Source organism: Heteronotia binoei, chromosome 11, assembly GCF_032191835.1.
Source record: "Heteronotia binoei isolate CCM8104 ecotype False Entrance Well chromosome 11, APGP_CSIRO_Hbin_v1, whole genome shotgun sequence".
Taxonomy (NCBI): Eukaryota; Metazoa; Chordata; class Lepidosauria; order Squamata; family Gekkonidae; genus Heteronotia; species Heteronotia binoei.
Window position 1 is genome coordinate 27,404,480 of NC_083233.1, and position 23,584 is coordinate 27,428,063.

The 23,584-nt window shown below is 40.7% G+C and overlaps 1 protein-coding gene across 1 annotated transcript in view; it reads right to left on the reverse strand.

Annotated features, from left to right (window-relative positions):
- DIAPH2 (diaphanous related formin 2) overlaps positions 1-23,584 on the reverse strand; it is a 446,439-nt gene that overhangs the window by 149,195 nt on the left and 273,660 nt on the right. The window contains exon 25 of the mRNA XM_060249401.1: positions 7,855-8,022. Within this exon, the coding sequence (XP_060105384.1) occupies positions 7,855-8,022 (168 nt within the window). The remainder of the gene's footprint in view (positions 1-7,854; positions 8,023-23,584) is intronic.

Genomic DNA, 23,584 nt, shown 5'->3' on the forward strand with positions numbered 1-23,584 from the left:
GGATTTCATTAAATGTAGTGAAAGGTGAAGTATAGTATAATCAGAGCACTGTCCCCTTGCAATGTGCTTTTTTTAGAAATGCAAGGGAAATTTCAGGTTTGGAAGATGGGCAAACGATTCCTATACGAGTAATATTATATGTTCTTCCCCAAAAGACCTATGCAGGCATTATTAACTTCTCTATCATAACACATGTTCTAAATTTTGGGCATCTTTCTGATTTCACAAGAGGAAGTGAAAAATCATTAGAAAGCATAGTATCTAGACCAATAGTCACTGAGAAAAGCTGTTTGCCACTTTGGGATCAGGCAGCAATCTGTCTCCAGGCCAGTTTTGCCAGGGATCCTGGATGCTTTTGCAGGGAGTTAGGCAAGATGACCACGGAGTTCCTTATTTTAAGCAGAAAGGGGTACCAATTAATACCCAATTAAATTTAATGCAAGTTAATTCATTGACTTTTGAACTGTACCTCATGCACAACATTTGACCAGACGACAGATAGGTATCAACATGGCTAGTATAATGTTACAAAACTGTACCCAATTAAGAAGGGAAACTTGTCTCACTTCAGTTCATTAAGGATTGAAATGAACTATTCACTTTAAAGAGGAAATATATTCACACACAAAAATTAGTATACATGTACTTCCTCCACTAAATAGATAAGTTTTTTTCAGCTAGGGGAGTGTAATCCACATCAAAACTCCATGGCCGAGATGACTGGCGTTATCAGTGCAACTCTTCCAGATTCAAAAATCAAATTCAGTTCAGTATCAGCCTAACATTTCCACTCGTTAGAATAATATTCTGAAGAGGCTCACCATGGCCACCGATACAAATCCAGTCCAAATATTTCCAATGGTGTGAGAGAAAGACTATATGGCTCTGTCTCTGTGTGTATGTTTGCTTGTTTTTTTAACCCAGAATAAATCCACAAAGAGAAGCCTTAAACAGGTTTGCTCAATCAGGGTTACTCCTCCTGAAGTCTTCTCAGGATTGCTTGAAGATTTTATTCCCTTCCATGGGGAGAAAAACAGTCATACTGCCTTGACACAGGGGTCAAAGTGACCCCATATTATATCAAAAAGTAATGAAAACCTGATAGCTCAATCATGGCATTAGCTACTAAGAAAAAAAAATCAGTTCTCAAGAATTTTCTTCAGCAATGCAGGATGAAGAAGAGTAAATTTGGAATTGGGGCCCAAAATATCGGTCATTGAAAACATCAAAACCTTACATAAATGTAAATGGGGTCAAATTGACTCCAGGATTTTTTCAAAAAAAATAAATAAAAAAAAATTGACTCCAGGATTTTTAAAAGCATATAGCACCATTAGGTTTAATGGTGATTTAATCAGCCAGGAGGGGCAAGGGTCCAAATCGCAAGTTGTTGGGCACGCAACAGAGAGAATTCTGTCGACTTCCTCCAGGCTGAGTGGGTCGAACCAACCCAACTCCAAACTAGAAGACAGGCGCGGAGCCTCAAGTTCCCGTACTGCATCCAATGTGATAGGCAGGTCTTGGGGGAGCGACGTGATTTTATCTGCAAAGTGTTTCACAAAAGCCTCACATCCTATCTCTAATTCCCTAACATTTGGTTTGCCTTGAGGCAATGTGGTAAGATCTCCAATTATTCTAAATAATTGTGCTGGGCGCGAATTTGCAGATGCAATCTTGGCTGCAAAGTAGTCTTTCTTTGCAGCCTTGACTGCCATCTCATAAGACTTCATAAACGTTCTATAAGATGTTCTCGTCGCTTCGTCCCGAGTATGCCGCCACTGCCTCTCTAGTCATCTGAGCCCCTGTTTCAGCCGGCGTAGCTCCAAGGTATACCATGGAGCCAGCCTCCTGCGAGGGCGCAGAGGACGTCGAGGTGCGATCTCATCGATAGCCCTGGTTAGCCGGCCTTGCCAGGCCCCCACCAGGTCATCGAGGGAATCGCCAGGGGGCCAGGGATCCCCCAGTGCCATTTGGAACCGTTCCGGGTCTATCAGGCTCTGGGGGCGAGCCAAAATAGGCTCTCCGCCCATACAGGGTTGGGGTGGCATCCCCACACGGGCCTTGAGGTCTAGGTGATCCGACCATGGTACCGCTTCTACCGCGATATCGTTCACCGAAATCCCGGACGCAAAGATCAGGTCTAACGTGTGCCCGGCCTGGTGCGTGGGTGTCGTAACAAATTGAGAGAGTCCCAGTGTCGCCATGGAAGACACTAGGTCCATCGCCTGAGAGGAGGCTGAGTCGTCGGCATGCACGTTGAAATCACCCAGGACCATAAGCCCTGGGTACTCCAACGCCCAGCCCGCCACAGCCTCCATCAGGGATGGTAAGGTGCTGGCCGGTGTGTTAGGAGGATGGTACACCAGCCAGATCGCCAACCCCTCTCCGACATCCCACGCTAGACCAGCACATTCAATGCCCTCGATCTATGGGCCTGGGAGAGCCTGGAAGGAGTAACCCTCATGTATGAATAATGCCACTCCTCCCCCCCGCCCGCTATTCCATGATTGCTGAAAGACCGAGTAACCTGGGGGGGGGTCATCTGAGAAAGTGCCACTGTCTCCCCATCTCGCACCCGGGTCTCGGTCACGCAGGCCAGGTCCACGTCCTGCCGAAGCAGGAACTCCCTGAGGGTCATGGTCTTATTATTTACGGACCTGGCGTTGCATAACACCAATGATGGAGACAGGCTATTCCTCTTGGCCCCACTACCTGTCACCGTTGGGATGGGAAGTAGACTGGAAGGGGGCCGAGCACCATATTGTCTCCGTCCCCTTCCCTTACACCTCTGTCTATTCCCACCGTCATACCTTCCCCTCCCCAAGAGCACTGGAATCCCTAGGCCAAGCATCTGCGCCTGTGCCCGGGATGATCTTACTAGTACTGGACAGCTTCACCCCCCCCACACACACACAGATTCTCCCAACCTACAGTTAATTCGCACCCCACCGGCCACTCTGGTCTCCCAGTTACGGACTCACTACCTATTCCCCCAATTTAATTAATTAATTAATATAAAAACCCCTCCCACAATACTCCCTCAAATTGATTAGTTAGTTAGATGATGAGTGTTGGTCCATCTGTTTGTACATGGAAACAGTGCTAAAATCATTTTCTAATATTTGTTGGGGTCAGCAAAAAAACCCCAATACAATTATACATAGTACTTTCATTTTCACACCAAGTCTATTTGGGGCAGAATGATGCTACTTACTCTTTTGATAAACTTCAAACTTTAAAAAAAAGGCAAGGGGAAGGGAATAGAGCAACTTCAGGGTACTGCAGTTCATCGGGGAGAAAGCATAACAGGAGTTTGGTGTCTGTGGAAACCTTTAAATGGGTAAACCAATTTTTTTCTATGACTTTACCCCAATGCCTTGAATGGGTTACAATGAAACCTATCAGTTACAAATGAATATTATCAATACAGAAAGAAGGCTTCATGTGATCTGTAGACATCCTAACTAGCAACCCAAAATCCAATAAATATTTTTTCCCAAATGTGCTAAGCACATGAATCAAGTACCTTTGAGTACCTTTTATTTTAGTGACTCAATTTCAATTTATTTATTTATTTGGTTTATATCCCGCCCTCCCCACTGAAGCAGAATCAGGGTGGCTTACAGGGGCAATAGGCAAAACAATAACATAAAACCATTAAAACAACTATTACATAAAACAACTATATTAATACAGGTGCTATGTTAATACTATAATAATATGTTAATGCATTAATGGTGGCAAAGTACATCAGATCTTCTTCATATCTTCATGACTGTTACATCTAGATAATCTAGAGAAAAATAGGATCTAGGTCTGTGCTTCAAGGTGGCCAGTACAATTTATTCAATGTAGCAGTCACTGATCTCAACAATCAAAAGCTTGGTGGAGGAGCACCATCTTACAGGCCCTGCAGAATTGAAGAAGGTCCTGGAGGGCTCAAACATCTTCAGGAAGCTCATTCTACCAGGATGGAGCTGCAATATAAAAGGCAGCTCTAGTTGTAGTTAGCCTGGTCTCCTTAGGGCTGGGGATTGATAGAGGATTTTGAGAAACCAGCTGTAGAACTCTCTAGAGAACATGTGGAGAAAGGTGGTCCCACAGTTGTGCAGGTCCCTGGCCATACAGGGCTTCAAAGATGAGAACCAGCACCTTGAAACAAACCTGGTATGCAACAGGTAACCAGTGAAGTTATTTCAGCACAGGTTGAATGTGGTCCCGCAGGGAGAGCTCCAGTGGCAGCTTGGCAGCAGCATTCTGCACCAGTTGAAGCATCCGAATTTGAGACAAAGGCAGCCCCATGTAAAGGGCATTACAGTAATCCAATCACAAGGTGGCTGTAACATGGATCGCTGTCACCAAGTCACTGGTTCGAGAAAGGGAATCAACTACCTTATCAGAGGGAGATGGTAAAAGTCTTATTTAGCAGTGGCTGCTACCTGGGCCTCCATTGTTAAAGAGGGGTCCAGGAACACCCCTAAGCTTTTTAACCCTTGGCACCAATGCAAGTGGCATCTCATTGAAAGCCGGTAGTGGGATCTCCACTCCCGGGCTGCTGTGACTTAGGTACAGGACCTCCGTTTTTGTTGAATTCAATTCCAGTCAAGCCATCCTGCCATGGCTTGTAATACCAGATCCAGATTTTAAAGGCCACAGCTAGACTGGCCCACCCAGAATATTAATGGCACCCCAGTCCATATCTCCGGGCAAGCTGGGCATGGGGGCGCATGTAGATGTTAAACAACACTGGGGAGAGAACAGCCCCTTGGCAATTTCCCTTAAGGGCTCTCGCAACTTCATCCAGCTAGCTTTAATCAGCCATGATTGGCACAGGTCCAAACTGCAAGTGGTTGAGAGTACAGTAGATAGGACTCTGTCAACTTTCTGCAAGCTGAGTGGAGTGAATTGATCCAAAACCTGACTAGAAGATGTGCACAGAGTCTCAAGCTCATTTACTGTTTCAACTGTGGCAGGGAGATCATGGTAGAGTGACAAGACCTTATATGCAAAAAAACTCACAAAATTCTCACAGCCTATGTCCAATTCTATAACATTTAGTCTGTCTTGTGACAGGGTAGTAAGAGACTGGATTGTACTAAATAATTGTTCTGGGCGTAAGTTCACGGACACAATCATGGCCATGTATATTTTCTTAGTGGCCATGACTGCCATCTCATAGGTTCTCATAAACGACTTATAAGATGTTCTTGGCGCTTTGTCACAGGCATGCTGCCACTGCCACTCTAGCCGACTAAGGCTCCATTTCATCAGCCACAATACTGGGTTATACCACAATGCTAGCTTTGAGTGGAGGTGCAGAGAGCACTGGGGAGTGATCTCATCGACAGCCGCAAAAAGTCGACTATGCCAAGTCTCCGCTAGCTCATCTAATGAGTCGCCAGGGGACCAAGGATCCCATATACATATAGCCATCTGGAACAACATGGGGTCCATTTAGCTCAGTGGGTAAGGTAAAATATGCTCACCGCCTAAACAGGGGCGAGGTGGGACATTCATATGGTCCTTCAAATCATAGTGGTCTGACCATGGCACTGCCTCTGCAGTAATTTGGTCCACTGTAACTCCCACTGCAAAGATCAAATTCAGTGTGTCCAGCCTGGTGAGTGGGAGTCATTACATATTGAAAGAGTCCCAGTGTCACCATGGATGACACTAGGTTCGCCACCTGAGTGCAGTTCACGTCAACAGCAAGGATGTTGAAGTCCCATAGGACTAAAAATCTAGGACGTTCTAGCGCCCAGCCTCCTACAGCCTTCACCAAGGACAGTAAAGCACTGGCCAATGTGTTAGGTGGTTGGTACACCAGCCAGGTAGCCAAACTCTCCCCAACATCCCATGCTGGACTGACACATTCTTTGCCTTTGTATAAACTCACAGAAAACAAGTATGACACTTCTTTACTGTGAACATATTAGCAATTTCCTGTTAGAGCAGATTTGTATATCTTAAGAACATAAGAGAAGCCATGTTGGATCAGGCCAATGGCCCATCCAGTCCAACACTCTGTGTCACACAGTGGCCAAAAAAATTATACACACAAACACATATATACACATACTGTGGCTAATAGCCACTGATGGACCTCTGCTCCATATTTTTATCTAACCCCCTTTTGAAGCTATCTATGCTTGTAGCCGCCACCACCTCCTTAATAAGCTGCTCTGATTTACCCCATTAAAAATAAAAACAGCTGTAGTTAAGAATTTACCATAAAATAAATTGCAGGTAGTAAAGTTTCTCTTCTGAGAACTGTCTGCAGCCTTGGCACACAAACTGCTGATAGTTACTCAACAGATTAAGGCTTGCTACTGGCGATATGGATCTGCACACAACAAACTGTATGGCAAATGGCTGAGTGGTATTGATAATTCTAGGCGATTTGAATGCTCCCTGAAGGCAAGCTTCATATTCTGGACCATATGTTTTTCTTCCCCCATTCTCCATGATGCAGTTAATTACAACAACCTACAGGCAGCCACTGGGAGAGACATCAGCAAGAACCAAATTTAGAGAGACACGGAACCTTTCTGTCTTAGATATTTTATACACATGTATCAAGGAGCTATGAAGAAACTGCCACATATTTTTTTTAAAAAAGTATTAGTATCCATGAGCAACAGGAAACCACGATGTTTTTGGAGCACTGTTTCTGCCTTCTGAACCCGAATACTATCCATGTACTGCAAGGCTGAAACAAAGTTGCTGCTCATGTGTTCTCTCTTATGCACTCTAATGAGTATGACAGTCCAACATTCATGAGATCTATTCAGAGTCGTAGTACTGGATTCATGCTCTGGTGAATATATAAAGCATATATATTTATGGCGACCCCGTAGGGTTTTAAAAGCAAGAGACATTCAGAAATGGTTTGCCATTGCCTGCCTCTGTGTAGTGACTCTGGACTTCCTTTGTGTTCTCCCATTCACATATTAAGAGGAGGAAGATTGCAGATTTATATCCCGCCCATCTCTCTTAATCAGAGACTCAGATCGGCTTACAAGCTCCTATATCTTCTCCCTCCACAACAGACACCCTGTGAGGTGGGTGGGACTGAGAGGGCTCCCACAGCAGCTGCCCTTTCAAGGACAGCTCCTGAATAGCTATGGCTAACCCAAGGCCATTCCAGCAGCTGCAAGTGGAGGAGTGGAGAATCAAACTGGGTTCTCCCAGATAAGAGTTCGCACACTTAACCACTACACCAAACTGGCTCTCTTAACCAAGGCTAATCCTGTTTAGCTGCCAAAATATGACAAGATCAGGCTAGCCTGGGACATTCAAGTTGAGGTATCAACACAATACTTTATATATTTTCATCCAACCAACCAAAATTACATGATAGAATAGAAACCTTGATAAGCTCCCCTCCACAATAATCCACAATTCATTTGTACACATTTCATCCAAGCATGTGTACATGAACATTTCAACCACACTTATAAAAACCGCACATCTTACCCTGTACTCATGTATCAAAAAGTATAAACATGTAAAGTGAGTCTCACTGAAATCAGTGAACATAAACACAATAACACATAAAACTGTAAAGTGGGGATGGAAAAACCACTAAAGGTTCATAATGGTTGATAATGCTAAAAATACTAACATGTGATGACAATTAAAATCTACTTTAAAAATAGACTATTAAACTAAATTCAACAATCAGTTCTGCTTGGATACATAAAATTGTATATTAGTGACTTGCGCTCATTACTGGCCAGCACTATATACTATAAATCAGATGATATGACATAGATAATAATGCAGAATTATTAAAATTAAAAATATAATTTTAATTAAAAGCAGAACAGTTTAAGGGAAGGGTTCTCTACTCACCAAGAACAGTGTTCTGAATGCACTCAGGTCTCCGAAGAATTCCTCAACAGACACAGCCTTGGAATCAAAACAGAAGTAGTCTCCCAAACTGTCATATAACTTAATCATGTTGTTGTGCATGTTAGATAATTTTTCATATTGTTCTCTGGCACTCTTCGCAAAGCTGTAGTCTTATAGTTAAGGAAGCTTGAATAAAATGAGCAGCAAAGCAACATATGATAAAGTAAGGCTGGTCTTCAAAGCAATTCTCTACAATTCTAGAACACTCCTGGAATAAAGTGCAATCCTAAACAGTTATGCCTTTGTCAGTTGAAGTAAATTTTCTTCGATAAATTTAAGATCGTATTGCCACTTGCATGCATCATGAACTTCTGAAGACAGATTATATCTTGGGTGCATCATAACATTTTACCCTCCACAAAAATGCTGATCGTTGCTATAGAGCATTACAATTCCTTCACCTTTTGGCTAAGATCAAGTGTAGTGTTCTGGCTATAGAGCATTCCTTGTCTTGTGTTTCTTAGGGCTGATCTTGAAGCAAGAGAAGGTAGAACATTGGTCCTTTGAATATAGGTCAAAATAGACATCTCTGAATAAGGAAACCTGCACCTATAATGAACCAGACCACAGTTAATCTACACCCAGTCCTACATATTTTCTTTAAAAACTTCAGGAGGTGAGAGGAAAGGTGCCTGTGGGTGCCATGCTGCCCACTGGTACTACACTGGGGTCCCCAATGTACAGATTAGTCATTATGAAAATGCATTTCGAGATCAGCAACAGGGTTCTTTTTAGGCTTCCCAGCCCCCCTGCCCTGGCAGGGGACCCCTGAATTTGCAGCCTCCTCCCCCACTCTCCAAAAATCCGGAAGCGGGGGAGGGGGAGAACATGCGTGTAGGCATCATGTAATTGTAGAGCTCCTGCAGGTTTAGAAACCTGCAAACTGATCCATTTGTAAAATGTGTGCCTTCAAGGCTGCGCAGGAAACAGGAAGGGCTTCATGGGAAAGGGTCAGTAATAGTTTCCATGGAGAACGGCCCCTCCCTTTCTTTTGCTTTCGTTTTCACAGCAAGTAGAGTTCTGCAGGAAGAAGATCTAGTAAGTGTCTGTGTGTGAGAGGGAGGGAGGGGGCAGGGGATTCCCTGGTTTGGAGGCCCTCCCCCCTTTAGAAAGCGTGGGGGGAGGGAAATGTCTACTGGGCACTCTATTATTCCCTATGGAGAACAATTCCCATAGGGAATAATAGGGAATTGATCCGTGGGTATTGGGGGCTCTGGGGGGGCTATTTTTTGAGGTAGAAGCACCAAATTTTTAGTATAGCATCTAGTGCCTCTCCCCAAAATACCCCCCAAATTTCAAAACGATTGGACCAGAGGGTCCAATTCTATAAGCCCCAAAAGATGGTGCTCCTATCCTTAATTATTTCCTATGGAAGAAAGGCATTTAAAAAGGTGTGCTGTCCCTTTAAATGTGATGCCCAGAACTCCTTTGGAGTTCAATTATGCTTGTCACACCCTTGTTCCTGGCTCCACCCCCAAAGTCTCCTGGCTCCGCCCCCAAAGTCCCCAGGTTTTTCTTTAATTGGACTTGGCAACCCTAGTTTTTTTATATGTGTAGTTGTGTTACAGCAAAAATAAGAAATTTGTGGCACATTAAAGACTGATCTACTGTATATGGAATTCTATAACACAATAAATCTGTTGTGTCTTTAGTGAGCCACCAAAAATTTCTGTAGTTATTATGAAGGGTGATAACGTGTTCAATGCCTGGCTTAAACGAACCCAGAAAGCTCTACTGGGCATGCCTAAACAGGCCTTTCAGATGTAGATCACAGTCCAGTGCTGTTTAAGTATCTCTGGTCTTCTTGCTGATAGAAATTTCTTTGGTGATTCTTATTAATAGACTAATCAACTTAAGTGTTTCATAGTCAGTTTTCTAAAGCCTGAAAACAATACTTAGTAACTTTTGTTAATGCCTATTTCAAAATAATTTTAAGTGTGAATTTTGTTAAATGTACCAAACAATTTCAGTTGCAGCTGTATAGTTAGAGAGACCAAGTAGGGAATCACTGATTATTTTAAAGATCATTATATGAATTTGCAGTCTATCTGCATATTGATGAAATTGTGCATTTGTGCATTGTTTAGCAGCGTTACCTTCTGGAAGCTGCAGATTTATTCTGGTGGTCTTCCTACTTATATTTAAATAACTTCCCATTTCTCTGATGAAGTGTGATTTAACTCTTGGAAGCTCTTCTCACTTTATCTCTTCATTTACTGAATTCCTAAAATTGAAAAAAGTCTCTTCAGCCATAAATCCAATGTACATTGCACACTCATATAGAAACCAGCCTGACTTGTTTGTAATAGGCAAAGGTCTTAACTGGACTGCAGAATCTTGTCACAATCATTGTATTAGCATAGCAATTTCAGAGCACAATTTGACAACTCACAACTAGATCCAACTGATTAAAATGGCATTCAGTATTACAACCTAGGGCCACTTACAGCTTTACATTTTTCTATTCAGTTAATGAAATCAGATAGGAGGTGGGGCAGTATACAACTGCAGATAAGTATCTTAGTAACACCATAATGGTCCTTCCATGCATGACTCTGAGTTGCTTCAATACATTTTGGTTTCACAATGCAAGTAAGAATATATAGAAAATCAATATACAGCAATGCTATTTGTAATGAAATGTTATTAAAGGGCCAAATCCTATACACCAAAGCAGAATGGAAGCTGTGCACTTTCAAGCAGCACTAGCAAAAACAGCAAGGGGGTAGAATCCAACAACAACTGCTGTTTCAACACATTCCAGTACAGTGTTAGTTCAATAATTGCTATGCCTTCATTGTAATGAACTAAATTAAGCATGGAACACCTAACATTGCCCACAAGTGCCTCTGTTCTATTACAGTAAGTGCACTGTACCTTTTTATTAATAAGTGGAAAAGACTGGAAATCAACCCAGGATCTACTTAACCTTCATAACAGTTTAGTTACAAATTGCATAATTGTCACTTGAAGTGGAAGGAAGCAATTCTATACAGAAATTAAACTTTTAGAACAATGTGAATGCAAATAAAGGTTAACATTTTATTAAGGGAGTAATTAAGTCATTCCTTTCTCATTCTTTTGTTCCAAATTTAATAAAAGCTTCATTTAATAAAAAGGATGTGACAAAAAAAAAAAACACCACACACACACACATAACTTAAGTTCCTTAACAGATATTACAGCACATAGCAGTGTTGGAGGTGCTGGAGGCTAAAGTAATTTAGTTTGCTGTTCATTGCACACCACACTCTTTTCAACATCAGCAGGACACACTTCTGAACACCTCCAAATTGTTGCCAACATTCTCTGGGGAAAAAAAGCCGAAGACTTATGAGTCAGAATATGATGCATCTTTCTGCATGTCCAGTGTACATACAATTTCATATATACACACACCCATGCTCCCCATATTCTGCCAAGAAATTTAGCTTTTGTTATTCTAAAACTTTTTAAAAATTAAGCTTCATATGCTATGAACAAAAATAATAGATTTTACATATTACATTGGCTTTTATTTTACTTTTCAATTTTATTATCTACTGTACTAATGATTATGGTGGCAACTCTGAAAGTGCTTGTGCGGAAAAGTGAAATAACGGTGTAAGGTATTTTGCTTTTTTAAAAAAAGAACAAACAAACTAAGGGTGTTTTTGTTCCTCAAATATCATATCTAGGCACATGATTTGGCAAAATTTGTTTGAATCAGGGGAGGTCCTAATGCACTGTGATGTGGCATGGTAGTATCTCATTAGTACAATATTAAAAATTCACTGGGTCAGTTTAAATGACTCATACAAGCCTATGTTGTGTGTGCATCTTCTGTCTCTCTAGTTTTACAGATACAGAAATTCATTTACAGTGCATAACGATGCATTGCTGTCTCTTAACTGCTAGGACACAAATAAACAAGGTTTCCATTATCTGTCACCTGTCAAGGAACTTTCACTTCCAAACACCATGTTTCTCCTGCATTAGTGTTTTCTCTGTGGAGGAACTGCAGGGGGTATCTTGTTTGCTCACTTTTTCCCCATCAGTCCTGCTTAAAACTGTTGTCTGCTTATCTCGTTAAAGAACCAACAAGCAGGTGAGAAAGTTAGCAAAAGGTTCTGAAAAGGGAAGATGAAAAAAAGAAAAGAATTGTGAAGGCTGAATTAAATGTACAAGAATAAGCTATCCAAGCCACCTTTCCAAATAGGAGAAGATGGTTGGCAGCATTAATATTCACATAACACTGATTCCCAGATTGGTTTAGAATAATTATACTTCAAACAGATTGTTCACAAACACACACATCCATAATATTACCACTGTACTGCTCCACTACTCTAAATCTACCATCTATTTATTTTAATGAGGTTGGACTGAATGTTTAATTTGTAAAAGGAAGAAGCATCGTTTGACATCTGTAACAACATAGGACTAACTTATGGGTTTATTTCTTGTACAGATTACCCAGGGAATACACATTGATGCAGTTTGAATGCTAGAGAAATTTCTCATAAAATTAGCATTGCATAATGTTTAATGTAATTGCAGGTGAGCCAGCAAATATACTTACCTTTTACTGCTGAATTTCTTCCCTGCCCCACCAAAAGAAAACTGAACAAAAAGGGGGGGGGGGGAATAGGTTAGGTTTTCTCTCCCATAAGAGAGCAATTAAAAGACAAACACAGGAAGAACTGCTGGCTATTCAGCCTTAATAATCCCTAGGATATGATCAGAAAATATCCCGGCCATGTGTTTCCACTCATAGCCATTTGTATTATCCAACCCTGCAGAGTGTTGTCCCAGTGTAAGACCAATGCATTTTTATTTATTTATAGTCTGCCTTTTTCACTGCAAAATGGATTACAAAGAATGAGTCGCCACAGTCAACAAGATGGGACGTTCAATAAAAATGCAATAGAAATAGGGTTGCAGATGCAACCAGAAATCTATAAGCAATGGACCTAGACTAGAATAACTCAACATAGACTTACACTGCCGATCCCCCAAGAGTGATATTTTAAAGCTGGAGAATCAAAAAGCTACTTAACAAACAATATGATATACTCACATCTGATGAAGAAAGTCACAGAGGAAATTTCAAGGAGACACAATGTCATAGTGGGCCAAACAAGGCTATTAGTATTACCCCTCCCAGCTTGCTCCTTTTACCTCATCCTACCTGCCTGTGATTTCACCACTCCTAGAGCACTCATGGAACTACATAAGAAGTGACTGTTATTGCACCCTTCTTAAATCTTCGTTCGCGAAGCCAAGCCGAGAAGGAGAAGAAGAAGAAGAGAAGAGGCAGAGGTGAACAAAACAGGGAAACAACTGTAATCAAAGAAACCTGCAGTGAGTGAATACTCACTGCCACATACACAGAACACGGGAAACAAAGAATTAACATTAGGCTTGAATTAACAATTAGGCTTGATCTTCTGTTTTGTATTGTGAGAGGATCAAGTTCACAGAACAGCTAAGCAGTGAGATCTGACATTTATCAGGTCAATATGGTTTCCATGACATGAGGCACCTTTTATCAGCTTAGACTGATGAACCAGCTGTGGCTCCTTCTGGCCAGAGGTAGCACGGCCATGCTCTCCTAATACCCAAGGTAGCTTACTAGAATATGTTGTATGCAGAGCTGCCCTTTAGGGCAGTTATGAAACTTCATCTGGCTCAGAGTACAGCAGCCAGGCTGCCCACTGAACAAGCATGGTGAGAACATGGTTGTGGCAAATATGCTTGCTGGGGGAGGACCTTATTTGAATGCCTTCAGTGACACATGAAACAAGCTGCTGATCAGATCTCCAGATCTTTCCTGGAAAATCTGCCTCTGAGCAGATTGGCTACTTCCTGTCAACAACCTGGCTTGGAAGATTTTACTATAACTTGGGGAGGGGCTCAGGTTACCCACTCTTCCCTTCTAAAAACCCTGGGCACTGCCTCCTTGCACTTCGGGGGTTCTGCCTAGATCAATAAAAGGTATATTAAAAAGTAAATTAAAGGACTGTATTTTAGCTGTTTATTTAATAACCCCTTTGCATTTAACAAAAAGGAGGGGGGAAACAACAACAAAGGTCAAACGGTTGCTAATAACTCACAGTTTTCAAAAGAATTTGGTTACAGAAAAACATCTCCCTGTGTTAACTGAAAAAAGAGAAATTAGGCAAGGAAGTAACAAAATCCTTAACACCTGCTTTGATCTGGTCCCAAGTTTGTCTATATCATGTAGGCTGAACCCTGGTTCCAGTTAGCCAACTTACACTACCTTGATAGATCCAAATAGGCAGCTGTGTTGGTCTGAAGTAGTAGAACAAAATAGGAATCAATTTCACCTTTAAGACTAACTTAGTTTTATTCAGAATGCAAGCTTTTGTGTGGGAACTTCTGGGAAAGAAATGCCTTCTTTTTGACCCATGTTTATTAGCAATAGAATGATTAACAGGCATTCTCACATTCTGACGTGTTACTGTTTTATGGTTTCCCATGCTGATTCAACCAAGATCAAAGGTTTTCTGAATTTGTTAATTTTACTATTCTGCTATTGGTTTTTTACTTTGTACCACTTGGCATTCCAAATCCCACCAGCTATATGTGGCTCTGCTTACTGTACCTCAATCCTTGTCTGAAGAAGTATGCATGTACACGAAAGCTCACGTTCTGAATAAAACTAAGTTGGTCTTAAAGGTGCAATCGACTCCTATTTTGTTACACTACTTTTTTGTGTGTGGGTAGCCACAACAACTACTTTGCCGAACAACTCCAGGAAATATATACTGAATCCTTGGGGAAGAAGGTTCTACAAATGTCTATAAGTCAGACTGGTTACAACATCCCCTTCAGAAGGAATTGGAATTCAAAAGAAGTTGCCTTGACAGCCTAGAAAGGTCAGAGGACCAGAAACCCAGGAAAACAGAGAAATCATAATGAACCTGTGGCCTCTAAGTCCATGGCTCATGACAAAAAAGCTGAAGACTGTTCACTGGCGAACTTTCAACTTGCCGTCGGTGATTGTAAAGGGTGTAAAATTACTATAACTACTTTAGGAAACCCGTGCAAGTCACCCCGGTTCCTGTATTAAGTGGTAAAAGAGAAGCCAAACAATCGATACTCTACAAAGCCTGTGTACAATGAAGCCATAAATGGAATACAGGGGAGGTAAGAGAGTATATCCTTCCTAGCGGGCAGCCAACCATTGTCAGCAGACAACACAAAGAAGAAAAGACTAACCTGATGGAATAAATTGGCACCGACACTAAAATGGAGGGGGAAGTACAAACGAACAGCTTCCAGAGAACAGCCAACATAACTAATTAAAAGAGGACATGTGAAAGAATTCTGAACTTTCATTTTCCATTTAGGTATTTCATGATGTTCTATGAAAGCTGCTGGTATTGAAGGTTTCTCGGCATGCCCTGATCCCAATATGAATTAAACACATTTTGGAACAGTTGTAGGACAACATGGTGCTATTATTAAACAAGGAAAGCATCACTCTTTAATATATATCTCCAAAGGCTGTCTCCTTGCTTTGTGTAAACTATCAATTTAAATCCACAGAAGCCCTGCACATTTCCAGCAGTTGGCTTTTGTAGCTGGAGGCAACAATGAAGGAAGGAGAAAACTCAATGAAAAGAGCAGCTGGGCCCCATAGTTTCTTCAACTGGAAAGAGAAGGAAATACTTCTATATAGAAATTCTCCTACAAGCAGATCTGAAAACATGTCCCTTTATAGTCAATGAACAGTGATGTTTTCTTAATTTCCTTCATCTCCACTCTGGATTTGACAGTAAACAATGCTGCACAACCAAATGGCTATTAACCACTGCCTGTGTTGGAGAAAGGTTGACACATTTTTGCACAGCAGCTTTCCTATCAAAGAAGAACCCCAAACAGTTGCAGAGCACAACAAACCATTTGCTATTTATAAGAAAAACAAATATTAAAATGAAGTAGCTGAGGAAAAGAACAGAGATTCCGCCCCCCCCTTTAACATAGCAGGTTGCTATCATAACAAAACAAAAGAATAAAATAGAATGTCTACAGGCTACATGATGATGAAGAGACCAATGAATTTCAAATCAACATTACCACCCCACACTTTTTATTCATAGTTCTTTTCAACAAAGTATTAATTCACATGACTGAGCATTTTACTGGTCCTTAATTGTTTGCACTTGGTACAGTGGGTGCTCAAAGTGTTTCTAATTAGCACAGACTGTAATATGGTAATACGGCACAGATCCAGAATGTGTACATATTAACTACGTAGTCAATGAATTCTAATCGTACTGACTCCATTCTAAGCTTGGTGGTTGTCAAGGATTTATGATTACAGTTCTTTGTATACTGTGATAACTACAGTTTCTTGCCATTATATCTCAGACAACCCCACACTATAGGTCTTTACTCTGAAGTCCTGATTAATTCAGTTGGCTTTGGTTTCAAATCAGTGCACTTACAATTGCAGCATAAGTTGCTTTAAGGAACAGCGAGCCAAAATGTGATCTGTGCATAAAGCCATCCTGAATTATTTCATTTAAATTTATATAAACATGCTTGCATATAAATGTGACAATGCAAGGCGGGGGGGGGGGCACAGAGATCCTAAAGTACAGGTGGGGGAATGTGGCAACCACATGGACAAAAAAAATAAATTATTAAAAAAAGAAAAGAGAGTACCTTCAGTATTGCAATTGTTCAATTGTAAGGTTGATGTATTTAAATTCTTCAATGAAAGACTCAAATGCTCAACTTCTGTAAAGGCACCAGATATTCAAGAGACACTCTGTATTTGAATAATCTTTTGGAATTAATCTAGGCTTCAAAATAGTGTAAGGGGGGACAGATTAGTTTGGTAATGTGGTTGAAGCCTGGTTATTGAATACAAGATATATTTAAATACAAATGCTACAATTGGGGAAGTGTTTGCTTTCTCATGCAGCAGCAGAGATGCATGCATACTTATTGAACATCTGAAAGCTGCTGAATATTAATAGACAAGCAGTACCACAAACTGTGCAGATTAACAGTGAAGTCAGAATGCAAACGATTAACTTCAATGAATGTGTTGCAGGTCTCTTGCCTGCAAATGCACCATATCAGCTCACATGCTGTTAGAATCAACTGTATCAAAACTGCTACCATGTCTTAACTTTCTATAACACTTTTTCTTAATCCTATATTTGTGTTGCTACTAGGGATGGTTACAAACTGAACCATGAAGCAAAATTTGTCACAAATTTTTACCTTTTAATGGTTTGTGAACCAAAGTGTGTGATGGGTCTACCATCACAAACTTCCACAAATTTTTTAAGCAGTTTGTGGCGGTTCATGGGTAGAGCAGAAAGCAAGGGTTTAAAGGGACTAAAAGTCTCTTTAAATCCCTGCTTTCTGTTCCCCGCAAAAGCCTTAAAAACAACTGAGTAGCTGTTCGTGGATAGAGCAGAAAGCAAGAGTTTAAAGGGACTACAGTTTGTGGCGGTTCATGGGTAGAGCAGAAAGCAAGGGTTTAAAGGGACTACAAGTCTCTTTAAATCCCTGCTTTCTGTTCCCCGCAAAAACTTTAAAAACAGCTGAGCTCAGCTGTTTTTCAGGCTTCCTGCAAAACCTGTTTAAAGGGACTGCAGTCCCGTCCGAGATGGTTTATGAGGCTACAAACCATGAACTGGTTCAGTTCATTAGTGAACCTCCCAGTTTGATTCAGTTTGTGGTTTGGTTTGGGGCAAAGCCTGAACTGACACAAACTGCATTTTTTCTGGTTTGTACCCATTCCTAGTTGCCACGTATTTCAAAAACATTTTAGTGGGGAAGAAGTCTAACAGGCAGCAAGGCAACTGTAGATCAAACTAACTAAGTACCATGAATGTGCTAATAAATTAAGAACAGAATGACTGCAATCCAGAAGATTTCCATTAGCAGGTGAGATATTACTTTGATAGCAGCTGACATTACTTGGAAGGTATTTATTTGCACATTTGGCTCATTGACTGAGAAACACAGAAAACTCCATACCAAGCAGACAAAATAACAAGGAAATTAAATACTAACTTCACAGTAAACACTCCTAATATTAGAACTCAATGTCAAAATAGTGCCATGCTAAACTGGAGAGCTGCCAAGTTTTAGTGAAGATGGGTGAGGGAATTTCATCTAGTCTGCAATATGCAGTACTTGCAGAACATATATGAAAGGAGGGTACTTGCAGTACTTTTGGAAGGGGGGAAAAAATTGTATTCAAGGCGGTGGGGGGAGGAGAGGGTGTGGTTTGACTATGACAATCATCCAACAATGGGGACAAAAGTAGGTAGGACAAAGAAAACTGACAGACACATTACACACATGGGAAAAGCCAACTTAAAACTGGCTTCTAGAAAAGCATCAGGGTAAAAGTGGGCTCTAAAAAACTGGAGGAAAACAAGTTGAAACAAAACAAAATGCACAAATATTCATGCAAAAACCAGAGGATAAACCATAGCAGCAGCAGGCTACAACCGAGAGGAAATACCCATGAGGAAAAGCCCTATATCAAGCAGTGAGGATGTGAAATATCATAGCTCCAGCTGCCCCTAATTAAAACTGTATGATCAGGCCTGTAGATTAAAAAAAGACAGCTTTTGAGTGTTTCTGGTTTAATTTAATGTTGAACCACAGTAAATATTGAGTGGCAGGTGAGAGAGCATGCAGAAAGAGCCATTGTTTGGTGCTTGTGAATACAAAATGCCCCAGATTCAATCACTGGCATATCTTGTTAAAAATCTCATTATTGCCTTAGACATACTTAAGTACCAGATTCATAGTTAGGAATGCTCTTCAGCCTAGCTACATCCCTTCCTATAACAGAAAATCCTGCCCTCTATACTCTAGTAACCTCCTGTTTGTGTTACTGTAATACAATATACTTAGGTCTGCTCATAAAGGTTGTTCAGAAATTACAATGGACATATTTAGTTTGGCATATTCTTCCAGGTAAGTTTTAGGTGCCTTGAATTTGTACACAGGTGGATTGAGATCTGAAGAAACAAACTTAAGCAGTCCTACTCAGAAATAAGTCCCAATGGCCTTATGCTTAGGAAAATTTGAGATATTCTGGGAGGTAATTTGGTCACAGTGCTATCTCACCTAACGTTTGTGGGACTTTATGAGGATGATCAGGTTACAGACCACCACTTGCCATTTTATGAATGTTTTAAAGAACAATTTGTTTCATAGCTTAAAAATACTTGCTGCTTGCTAATACAAGTTTCCGACTCAGTTAAAATCTCCTGTTTCGTTCTTTTTTTTGTATGTGGATATGAGAATGCCTGGATTTGAAAAGTCCAGTCATAATTTCTCTAAATAAATAAATGCATGGAAGGCTTACACAGATAAAAGCTTTCTGCACAGCCAACATCATGCATATATCAGGCATATGCTGAAACTAGCCAAATAGTCACCATTGATATGGATAAGAAGCCACATTTGCTGGGGAACAAGTATGCCAGAACTCACCACACAACTGTGGAAAGACAGGCTGGCAACTTTTTACAACTTTTTACACTTACCTACAAGGCAGCGAGAACAGATGGCTTGGAGAAACCTTCTGGCATACTTTCTAATGTTTATGCTACTAATGAACCATTGTCATTGAATTGTCCTGAAGACGTACTATCACATATAAATAGCTTCTTCTTAATTATATATGATGGTGCATCTAAATTCTATCAATTTTCAAGATGGCCTAGAAATTATAGCTTGTAATAGGGAAAATAAAAACCCAATGAATTTTTAATGCTATGGAGAGACATATCCCTTCCCAAATATCATGGAACATCATTATAACGCTGTTATTCTTAAAGCAGGATTTCCACCAGATGCTACATCAGGCACATTCAACTTTAGGAAATGTTAATCCGAAAGAAGATTGTGGTTTAGTGAGATAATTGTAAGATGAACTCACTACAGCTACATACTGGCATATTTAGGGGAAGTGTTGTTTTTTCACCAGACACCAAACTGCAATACTAATACATATGAGGTTTGATTTAAAAAAAATATTTTTTAAAAAGTAGGAGCACGTTTCCTGAAAAGTGTGTAACACAAATGGAGGCAGAGAAAACAAAAACTGCAACAGTTTAATATAATTTTTGTATGATTGTACACACAAAATTCACATAGAAACCCTTTCTCAGTTTTTATAGTTTCTTAAAAATAAGGCAATTTTCCTTTTTTCCCCCCATTGCTACTTTCATGTTTGCCAAGCTTTGTTCAAACGTTTCAAAGTTATTCTTTACAAAGATTGGAGTTTGTTTATGTCAAAATGCTTTAAAAAGAATACTTTGCAACCATGCAACCACCTTCCAGAAAAGCATTCTATTTCATCAAACCTAGGTCTGCATCATGTCTTTTATGCTGGCTGCTAATCGGCTTCCGATTCAAAAGAAAAAGAAAGCAAAAAAATCTAAAGTCTGAGGGTTACGTTCATTACTGCCAGGAAGGGCACAGAATCCATTCACATTCTTTCCGCTTCCCCCCTTATGATTAATTGTAGAAGTGCCCCCAATTGATTATGCAGCACTTTTAAAATGTTACTTATTTTAATACATGCTCTTAAATTCCACAGGTTGTTGGACAGAATAGGAGTTATGCTAGCCCAACAGCGCTTCTAATTGGTGGATGAATAAAGGAAGATTTTCCACATTTCTCTCCCACTGCAGACTCCCACTCGAATTATTTCCTCCCACTGAATTATTAGGGGAGGGGCGGTGGCTCAGTGGTAGAGCATCTGCTTGGTAAGCAGAAGGTCCCAGGTTCAACCCCCAGCATCTCCAACTAAAAAGGGTCCAGGCAAAGAGGTAAGAAAAACCTCAACTTGAGACCCTGGAGAGTTGCTGCCAGTCTGAGTAGACAATACTGACTTTGATGGACCAAGGGTCTGATTCAGTATAAGGCAGCTTCATATATGTTCATATATTTCTGAGTGTGACCCCCAGGACAGAATTTCAGGGGACTTAGCAGGTTGCAACATGCAGAGGGAGCTGAGAAGTCCCCTTTCACTCCTTTGATGGTGCTTTGGATTCAATCCTGCCATCTTAAAAGAAGCATTCCCTTTCCTGTGGCATGTGAACATATCAATTAAAAATAAAGGAAGTACACTTTCTTAAGAGCTAACGTTTTATTAATAATGCATTTTTGTAGGTTTGATCAATTGATGAATCTACTAAAATGCATATGATCAGATATTAAATTATGTATTCTAAACTGATGAAACATAAAAATGTGAAACATCTCGGTGAAGTATGCAAATGTCACTGTCAGCTCTCTTCACCTCACTAAAGGAGAGCTCATCATCACAGACTTCTTCTGACATAAGCATATGTCAGTAAACTATAAGAAGGAAATAAAAAAGAAAAGGCAGCTTTTCTAACTAGTTACTACAGCAAAACTAATAATACCTTTCATCTAGGTCAGGCCCCTGAACAAGTGGCTGTCGTCTGCTTCCTTCTCCCTCTCTCTCTTGCTTCCTTCTGCATAACAGCTTGCTTTGCAGGGTTTGCTTAAATGAATAGGAGCTACAGAGCAAAACCTCTATTTTCTCCATTGGCTGAGGCTCCTCCCTTGGGGAGGAAGAGGGGAAGGCAGATCTTGTTTTTCCAGGCTCTCTCAATAGCACAGCAGAGGTACTGATCCAGGCCTCTCTCTCTTCTATTGGCTGAGGTTCCTCCCCCTCCTGGTCCCCTGGGGAAGGAAGGAAAAAGCCAGAGCTACCTTTGCCCAGTTCCCTGGATCCCATGGAAGAAATACAAAGAAAGCACCTTTAAGACTGAGTGCTAATGTTTTAAGCATTTTTGTTAAATTACTTGTGTTTGTCTGTGTCCTTTATAAAGTGTATATATTTGCAACCTAATCTTAAATAGGTGCACGTGTGTCCAACATGACCTAGCCCGACAGGTGAACACATAGCTTGGCCCAACAAGGTCTCATTTATGTCAGATCCAGCCTGCATAACAAATGAGTTTGACACCCTTGATCTAGGTCTTGAGACTGATAGCAGGTGGAAATTATTTGTCTACTATCAGCTACTGTCTTGCAAAATTTTATGCATATTTAAGGGGGGGGGATGTCTAAATCACTTAGTATATATAAGACCCACCATCTTGTTTATAACCATCTTGTTTATAAACAGAAATAGATATAGGGTGCTTAGAGGGTTAAGGCCAATAAGGGCTTTTTTGGTAGAAAAATCCCAGCAGGAACTCATTCACACTTTAAGCCATACCCCCTGATGTCACCATTGTTTCACACAGGGCTTTTTTGTAGGAAAAAGGCCCAACAGAACTTATTTGCATATTAGGCCACACTCTCTGACGCCAAGCCAGCCAGAACTGTGTTCCTGTATGTTCTTGCTCCAAAAAAGCCCTGGCTACTATCAGCTTCAAGGTAAGACACTAGTCCTATTCTGGCAATAGTATGAACACATGCATGGGTATAACACACGATCATCTGTGTACACATCATTTTCTTTGAAGGAGGGAATGCAATTTTTCAGCTTTAGTATACACACACCTGGAAGATCGTGTACTTTGTGTTCCACGTATGTTTGATCAAATGTACTGCATGAAAAAGGCTAGTGTCAGAACTTGAAACTGATTATTTCCTCAAATAAAAAAACCCAAACCCTAAACTCAATGATCTGAAAACAGAACCTCTAATTTGTACCGTAGCAAGTGAAGAGGAATCTCCAACTTCTCCAGTGGCAAAGCCCACCAATTCATGATTTCACGATGTACATGAGAATTGATTTGGGCAAACAACAGATAATGTGGTATGGTGGATGGCACCAGGCCTCGGATTAAGCAGGAGCTCTCAGGAGCATAGCTCCTGAATCTTTCTGATGGTTCCACCTCCTCCTTCCCACCTTGTCCACTGAATAGTAGCTGCAGCTGCATAACAATCCCTGGATGAGCTTCGCCACCTTTTTTTTTCCTACAAAACGACTCCTGGATGGAACTAATTCTAATAATCTTCCTCTTAAAGAACATTTTTGTCTGAAGCCGAGTACATAACCAAGCTCAAACTAACCTTAGCTCTAGAAGAATTGATAACTAGTTAGTCATTTCATTAATGTAAGCCAGCACTGAACATTGATTTTAAGGGACTGTGAAATCAATGGCCAGTGGTAGTTCTAATTTTCTCGGGGGGGGGGGGGGGGAGGCAGGGGAAAAGTATTCTCAGTCATATTTAAAATAATCAGGCCCCAGTCCTAACCACCACTTCCCAGAATGATTTCTGGTGGGGGATTAAATTGCAAAAGACTAGAACTAGCATTTCCTTTCCCATGTTTAATACGGCTACAGAGCAGTTTTTTATATCTAAATCATCCATAAACACTCTTCTGTCTGTGTACTTGGATCTTTCTGACAATCAGCCTGCCTTTGAGTATTCATCCCATTGCTTTGTTGTTCAGTCGCACAGTCGAGTCTGACTCTTTGTGATCCCATGGACAAAGTCACGCCAGGCCCTTCTGTCTTCCACCATCCTCTGAAGTCTGCTCAAATTCGTGTTTGTTACATCAGTAACACTGTCCAGCCATCTCATGTTTTGCCGTCCCCTTCTACTTTTGCCTTCTGTCTTTGCTAGCATCAGGATTTCTCCAGGGAGTGCTCCCTTCTCATTTGGTGGCCAAAGTATTTGAGCT